General features: G+C 45.0%; 1 protein-coding gene across 1 annotated transcript in view; it reads right to left on the bottom strand.

Moving 5' to 3' along the window:
* ELOVL6 (ELOVL fatty acid elongase 6) overlaps positions 1 to 8,516 on the bottom strand; it is a 47,158-nt gene that overhangs the window by 30,442 nt on the left and 8,200 nt on the right. Inside the window, exon 2 of the mRNA XM_009334909.1 lies at positions 7,757 to 7,854. Within this exon, the coding sequence (XP_009333184.1) occupies positions 7,757 to 7,854 (98 nt within the window). The remainder of the gene's footprint in view (positions 1 to 7,756; positions 7,855 to 8,516) is intronic.

The following is an 8,516-nucleotide window of genomic DNA, read 5'->3' as shown; positions in this document are numbered from 1 at the left end:
AGGGGAATTTTCTGGAGAACCTATAAAATGCTTTGCTCAGGCTGGGGGTTACTACAAGAAAGTGAGGCAAGAGTTTGGGGCTACAGGCTGAAGATGTGAGGCAGATCTTCCAGGATGCTAGCACAGAGGTGGCCATATCACGAGGCAAGGGGACAGGCAGAAGCAGCTGACACGATGGGAGAAACAGAAGAGAAAGGATGAATGGTAAACATGGCAGCAAATGAGGGGAGCTGGCAGCCAAGACATGGACGTGAAGCTGGGACAGCATGGAAGGGAAGGAGGCTTGAAGTCCTTTCTCTGCTGAAGCCCCTGGAGGGATACTTCTTGCACCCATGGGCATACCAATGGGCTCAGGCTACCCACACTGAACACAGAGCTTTGGTCACTCTCCTGCAAAAATCCTACAACAGGGACAGGTGGTATTATCATCCCCTGGACCACAGCCCATGGGTTCTGCTTGTCCCTCTGCACTGTGTAAACCATAGGCAGGTGATGTGTTTTATCAAGGATGGATGAAGGTTTGGGCACTGATGTGCTTTTTACAAGCTGAAAACCTTTATTAGGTCTGCCCTATGGCAGAGGAATGGAGACAGGAACGAAGAAAAGGAAAAGAAGTATAACTGAGAAAAGGGAGGCAGAAACTGGGGCTGATAAAGGAAGACAGAGGAAATCCACCCCACCAGGAACAAAGCGTCTCCTCGTTCGCAGCCAGGGAGTCCCACCCAGGAAAGCCCACTCAGGTATCAAGGAGCAACAGGGAGAGATCAGCCATCCAGCCTCAGGCAGGAAAACAAAACACAGAAAGGGGTAGCAAATAAGCACGTCACTTAAAAAATACTGAAAGTATATGAATTATCACAGTATTCTAAAATAAGGGGCCAAAGTCTGAGGGTAAGCCTCATGCGCAGCAGTGCGAGACATCCCGGCGTCTCTGATGCAAAGTGAAATAGCCCTGAATATTGCAGTGGCACTGAAGGAGGTGGTTTCAGCCCAGATGCACTGTTGCTGTTTTTTCCCCTGAAAATAGCAGCCTGGGTCATTATTGTAGAGTTCTCTGATGTTAATGAGTAAACTGAAACAGATACAGATATGTGCTATAAAATGTAATATTTCCATAGGTTTTTCTTTAATCATTAAGGACAAAGGACAACCCTATCATAGATCTTTTAACTATCCTTTATCATGTAATACAGGATTATCCTCATAACAGCATTCAGTAGGGGAGTAGTAAAGTGAAGCAGTGTTAGCCCCCTCTATTTACATTCTAAAGGGTTTTAAAAACTTTTTTTTTTAATCAAGATATATTTACTTTGCACAGGCAGAGCTCATTCTTAAATTCATTACCACTTCTTCATATGCTGTAAAGGGAGCACAACAGGTAGAAAAACCCCAACACTGCAGTTGCCAGAGCAGAGTGCTTCTGGCAAGTAAACAGGCAATTTCAGGCTCGTGATGTTTTTCTTTTGGCCTTCATCACCATTTTATTGACTTAAAAAAATAGATTGTACTGGAAAAAAAAGAGAAGAAAAAAGGATGCTTGGTAAGATGGAAGATAAGGCACTTTTCTTACCGGTTTCTCCCAGCTTTCAACAGAAAACAACAACCACCACTTGTGTTTATAATTGAAACTCCTAACTTGAGAGTCTAATTAGAGTGCTTTAACCTGAACGAGTGTAAATCACACAGCACACCCGTGTCCACAGCTCACAAGCAGTGGCTGGTAGCCTTGGCAAAGTTACTTTCTCTCTGGTGCTTATTTAAAAATCACACATTCTGTACGTATAAAAAAGGGTGTGAAAACACTTCTCAGTCTCTCAGTGTTTCTACCTCAGAAATACTGTCAAAGCAAACCTTTCTCTTTCTCCTCCCAGATATAATTTTGACAGAACCAGCAAGAAGAGATCCAATGTGTGGATATGCGAGATCTGCATATGAAGACATAACCTGTACTCCTGGCTTTGATTTGAGTTTCTGCAGCTGCTTCCCATTGACCGTACCAGCCTTAATAACGGAGAGAGAAGGACGTGCAGAAGAGGAAGACCTGTCTGATACACACATGCCAACACAGTCTGATTTATTCCTACAGCTCAATATCCTTTGACATTTATATTTAGAGCAGCAACGATGACAGTCACACACACGGGTAGGTGACTCACTGATGATGGTCTTTGACGTAACAGGCTTTCAGAGAGTAAACAAGGATGTATCTCATACCAATCCTCTGATCTCTTGATTTCTAAAGCCTGCCTCTCAAAAGACCATATCAGCCTCCTCGTGACAGGTACTGTCGGATATGCAGGTCTGTGCTCCCCCCAAGGCTGGGCAGCTCCCCAGGCACCCCCCTCCCTGCTGGGAGCAAGGGAAGAGGAGTCGGGGCCCCGGGAACACATCCCAGCCAGGGATTGCTATTTCCCCATATCTGGCTTTTCTCTGGGGTCCTGTTCCCATCACCCAATTCATGTCATTACTGACAGACAGTACCTGTATCATCGGCCCAACTCCTTAACCCACAGAAAGGAATGAAATGTGGCGCTGGGAAGCTGCCAGAGGGACTGCTGCAGGAGCTGTCCCAAGCTTGACTCAGCCGAAAAGGATGGAGGAGGATAAGGACTTGCGTGTGCATTCCTTGCTCCACGAGTGCTAACAGCTGAGCCGAGGCATAGCCTGAAACCCAGGTCCCCCACTGCCCAGGTCAGAGCGGGAAGGGTGAGAGCTGCAGGGCCAGCTACCTCTGAAGAGTAGAGCAACTATTTTTTTGCGGTGTATCACCACGTCACAGCCTGCTGTGGTCCAGCCAGAGGCCTGGCTGGAGGTATCTCCAGTTCCCCACCAGCAAGGGGCTGTGCCCACCTGAGCCTTCCCCCACATCGCATTCAATCAGACCCAGGAGCAGGAAAGCGCTCCCAGGTCATGCCGTTGGCAGGGCAGGCAACAGCCCTAAAATTACAAAGAGGAGAAACAAGGGCACAGCAGTGCGGAGGCACGGGGGAAGGTGGCTCATGTCCTGCACCTCCCTGATGGTTGCATTTGTTTTGTTGCCAGTAATTTGTCACACTCCTGCTTGTAGAATATACGTGTTACAGAGTATTAGCCAAAACTGAAATGTGTGCAGTTAGGGACGAAAACAGCAGCAGCAAATTTTTCTTGCTTTCCCTTTGTAGTGGGAAAATGTAAGAGAAGCATAAGGGTGAGGAAATGAAGTTAAAATTCAGCGACAATTTTTTTTTCAGATAGAAGAGGCAAACTCAGCTCTGAAGTATATGAAGTCCCTTATTCTTTATAAGCCTCATATAGGCTTAATGGAACAAACCATAAACCCTTAAAAACCCATAAGCTACAATCCAAAATATAAGGAATGTCACAAGGAATGTCAAATGGAAAACGCTTCAGAAAAAAAACCAAAACCACCTCCAAAACTTCGGGTTTTGAAACCAGCTTGCCAAAATTTTGTTATCACTGAAGGGAAATCAGCTTCATCTCTGGCTCTGCCCCAGATTTCCTCCACTTTTAAATTATGCTTTGAATGGGGACCCACCCAGTGGAGATGGCAGGTGCTCACAGTGACGATAGCCATCCCTGAGTTTTCACCTCGCACGGGCAGCAGTGGAAGTTGCAGCCCGGTGGGTCAGATTGCCGGGGTGAGCCCCGTCGTACCCTCCCACCCAGCTGATATCCCAGGTGACACTGTTCAGCCCGCGCCAAAGCCTGCGTCACCCCATCTACAATGCCTCCACTCCTCCCCAGGGATGGGCCAGCACCTGACCTCACTGTTACTGACAATGATCATAAGTAACAACCATTTTTGCACAAAGCTCCCAAGATTTACGTCACCAGAGCTAAGAATTGAATCTAGCCCCAGAAGAGTCATAGGAGCCTACTGGCAAAATGATAACCAACCCTGTCCCTGTTAACAGTCTTCATAGCAGATCAGCGTAGTCAGAGAAACTCCTTCTCTACGGGGAGCCTCTGCTAAATCCATCTGCATCACTCTGACAACTTACCTAGTTCTTCATACAAAGACTTGGGGTTATAACAGGTGACAAAGCAGGGTGTCCTGGTCTCCCCCTGGACCCACCATGGGTTTCTCCAGGCTTTGCTGGGGCTTTCAAGCAGTTGGTGGAGAGACGGCAGAGAGCAGGGAAGCCAATGTAGGGCACGGGCACTGCAGTTCTGATGAAAAGCTACAGTACCTTCACTTTTCATTTCATCAATGTAAATTTAAACCTCTGGCCTCCACAGTAAAAACCTGGAGCTAGTAAACACAACTGCAACTGAACTTGGGGACTACTAACCTACATCTCTCCCAGTTGAAGTCATTCTGTTTGTGCCTATGTCTCACCTGAAAGCGATTAACGAAGATGCTAGTAGAGGTATGTCATATAGACATAGCATGAAAATAACTAGATTTCCATACTGCCTTACTCATCTGATCTGCTTTATCTGATCAAAACAATCAATGGTTATGACATTTAATAAGTTTACACTTAAAGGAGTACATAAACGTAAGGCCTTCAGATCCAGGAAGATCCTTGAAGCAACTCACAGATGTTATTTATATAGACAAGTGCTGCTTTTTTCACTGCTTTGGGGATAGATATTTATTTATTTAACAGAACACAACACTACAGTTAACACATCAATAAGAATATTTTACTAAAGCTACCTTTGCCCCTGCGTCTGCAGGAACGCCTATGCACCACAGTGGCGTGGTCAGGTCTCTCTACCATTGCAAATGCAACTTGTGAACAGTCTTGGAAATTATGTCTGTTTGATCTCAAAAAATATTTAAGTAGAAAAAAAGCAGTCATTCAAAATGAAACGTGGAAAATGCGGGGATTGCAAGCAAGCAATGTGTTGTTTTTCTATCTATCAGCCCTAAAAGACATTCCAGCGGACATTGCTCCCTTCCAGCCTTCTGCAATATGACCTCAGAAAATGGTGTTGCTACAACTGCCAGTGGATTGCAAAATACAAACAAACAAAAACCATTCTGATTTTCCTGAGAGCATTCCCAGCCAAAAAAGACACGCAAGATTCTCCTGCAGAGCAACCTTAGAAACAGGGCAGCCAAAAGTCATGTACAAATAAGCCCTTACAGCTAGGGCTTGGTGACCACCTTATGGAAAGAATTGCTTCATAACTCTTTCAGTGCTGGAAAACATTAAATTATCCTGGAGGAAACCAAACTGAGGTGATGCCTGAAAAGCATAATAAATTAGAATATACACTTACCACCCTTCTCCTTCCCATCTAAAGACCTAAAACAATATAGACAGATCAGAGCAAGCCAACAATGCCATTCTGTGGCCTAGATCTGATTAAAAGGGGATACTGGTACCAGTGGCATTGCAGTAATGGAACTGCGGAATAAAATGTCTTGCTTTCAAACCTGTAAATGCTTATATGCCCTGTGGAAGAGAAGGGAGCAATCTGAGCTCATAAAAAAGGACATTTTGGTAGAGAAGCAAATGAAAGAATATTTTCCAGCATCCCTGACTGAAGAAAAATCAGGTCATCTGGAGAACAACCACCTGCTCTGACCGGTCCCGCAGTACTTTTTGATACATGATGTCAAGGACTGCTTGATGTATCTAATAAAATCTTCAAAGACATCTCACCTTTGTCTAGTGCTGAGAGATCAAGTGACAAAGGAGGCTAATGGAAACACTGCAGCAAACCTGGACCTAACTCTTGACTGATAGGAAACTAGCAAAATCCAGATAAAAAATCGGGCAATCTTGCCATAATCTTTTCAACCACCTCTCTAAAACAAAGAGCCCTGCCAAACAGCCGTTTTCCTTCTTAAACAACTGGGAAGCAGGTCAGGACGAATACAAAGTTTCAGCAGTGCTCGAAACTTGCAACAGGGAGCAGTTCAGAGTAGCTAGGAGGCAGGTTTACATGCTGCTACCTCCTTACAACACGATGCTTTGCAGCTTGCCCAACGTGTCCACCAGCAGAGAAGGTAGCCGTGTCAATGAGCTGGCTACCTTATCATCATCAAATGGCATTTTCATGAACCAAACCTCACCACTACTTACGTAAGAATTTTATGCTTTTCATTCCCAGCGGAGGCTTCAGTCCCTAGACTAATCTGCTAATAAATTTCCCAGTGCTTTCAATCCGTCGCAATTCCCATGTCATTGACCATGACCTATAGCTTCTTCGTTAAATCCAGAATTGCTCTACTTGAAATCAGTCAAGGCAGTACCTTTAAAGCAGACCCTTTCAAAGATAAAGGAAGAGGAAAACTGGCCTGAATCCAACTAAAATTATTTGAGCAGAGAACATAAAACCCCAGGAGAAATACTGCGAGATAAACCAGTAGAAGTAATTTTCTAATTACTGTCAGAGTTTTCAAGATCTGATGCGGACAAAATTTAAGAGGCACGATGACATTCCTAAACCTGTAGTCGAAGTGAAGATGGGACAGAGGAACGTAGCAAACACCGTACAATCACCAGCACCCATTCCTCAATTAAATATCACAGCCCGGCTGTGTTTCGGGTGTTTCCTGCAGACATCCCACTTGCAGTCCTGAACCAGCCGGAAACAATCGGAATAAACCAGCAGGAGTGGCACAAGGCAGTACAAAGTACACAGCATTAATGTAGATTATCCTGTCAGCAATATGTTTGTGACAGCTTGTTCTGGCTTTCCACCTCTGCCTACAGCTTCACGCTTGGCACAGGCACCCTCGTCTCTCTCAAGAGGTGGCAGGACCCGCCAGCTCTCCCAAACTAAAAAGTCTGGGTCTTTCTTTCTGCTTCCAGCTGCGAGGGCTCGGCTGACTGCATCCTGCCCTTAGCCACCCCCTCACCTAATTAGGTGGGATACTAAACTGCTTAGCAGTATTTCACTTTCCATCGCAGTATAAAGAGTCCAGGTTACTAAGGATTAGCAAGTATAACATTAAAGTGTTATACGTACACAGAGAGTTGCCTGTCCTAGTCTCCGCTAAATCTTGGTCGCAGGGGACCTGTTAAAAGATAGGAGATGCCAAAAGGAAAGAAACCACAGACAAACAAGGCGATGAATCTGGACTATGGTGGAAGTGGCTGCATACATGACCCCGCGAGAAGGAAAAGGAGCGTTACCAGGAGTTAGCAATAATTGACGTTCAGCTTTCTGGACAGGCAGACAAATGGAGCAAAGGAAGGAAATAAATACGTTTTTGAACAATTCAAATACAACAACAGTCAGAATTTAATGGCCATGGTCATTAAGGGGCAAAAGGGAGAACCAGATTACTGCAAATGAATAGGAAAGCCTGTTAGCATGTCAGTGATACTGTTTCACAATTTTTTTAAACAGAAAGCAGCCTCCCGTGAAGGTAGGGAAATTAAATAAATGATCTGACCTTTGTTTTTTCCCAAAGGTCACATAACCAAAATTTGTTTTACATCTCCAAACATGTTGCTTTTGCTATTCTTTTTCTTAATTGGATTGTCCACCACTGATTACCTCTGTAACTTGTGGACTTTGCTCAAACTTCTCTCCATGGCAGGTTTGCTAACTTACGGCTGGCCTATAAAGAGGTAAAAAAAAAAATAATCTGTTCTAGTAAAAGGCCAGGCTACTCCTAAATTGATTTCCATATCACACAGCTAGTATAGTAGAATACCCTCTATTCTCATCACCTATTCTTAGCACTTTTCTTTCATGCAGCTGTTGTAAGAGCACCAATAAATCTGCCTCTTGCATCTACCCACTGTCTCTGTCATGTTATAACCAGATGTCGTAACTACACACAAACCCGTTTACATCAGTATCTCGTTCAAGGATGCTCTGTTGCTCTGTTTCTTCTTTCATTTGCAAAGGGAATATGAGTCCTTTGGCACCTGTGTGCAGGATCTGGCAGGCAACAGAGAGGGGGAAGAAAGTGATCTTCCCAAAGTTACTATTTTCCCAGAGGATGCCCTGAGGTGCTCCAGCGCTTTGCAGCGCTCCCACCACAGCCCGTGCCAGCGGCCGAACCGAAAAACCGCCCAGGCACCAGTCACCCTCACTGCCCCTGCACTCGGCGGCCCCGTCACACAACCCGCACACGCTGAGGCTGGGCAGCTTGGCACCTTCTTGCTAAAACCAGCGCGATCCAAGCGCCTACCACAGTCTCCACAGGCTGGGCACTCCAGTTTCTGTGCATTAAGTACACATTTACAATAGCTTGCTTTTACAAGCCTTGGGAAAGGTAAATGCTATCTCTTTGAGGTCGGTAATGATCAACGCAACTGCATATTTGCCACCCAGCTAACCTAAGTGCCCAGAGAAAAAGTTGTAGCACTGTGTATTCAACAAGTTTTTCCACTTTCACGATACCCTAGAGCACATGGCAGTTTGCTAATGTTTACTGCTTTTGGTTTTGTCTTTTTTTTTCCTTTAGCTGTAGCCTGCTTTGAGATTCATGAGTGTAAGCACACTACAAATGCGTATCAGAGAGTTTCACAATTACTCTGCATCTGGACCAAGATTTCACTCCAGCACGTTTTCCAAAAGGCAGCCAGTCTTGAATTCAA

The sequence above is a fragment of the Pygoscelis adeliae genome, unplaced genomic scaffold (genome assembly GCF_000699105.1).
Source record: "Pygoscelis adeliae isolate BGI_AS28 unplaced genomic scaffold, ASM69910v1 Scaffold350, whole genome shotgun sequence".
Lineage (NCBI taxonomy): Eukaryota > Metazoa > Chordata > Aves > Sphenisciformes > Spheniscidae > Pygoscelis > Pygoscelis adeliae.
Note: the sequence above shows the minus strand (reverse complement) of the source record. Positions and strands in the feature narration are given on the sequence as shown.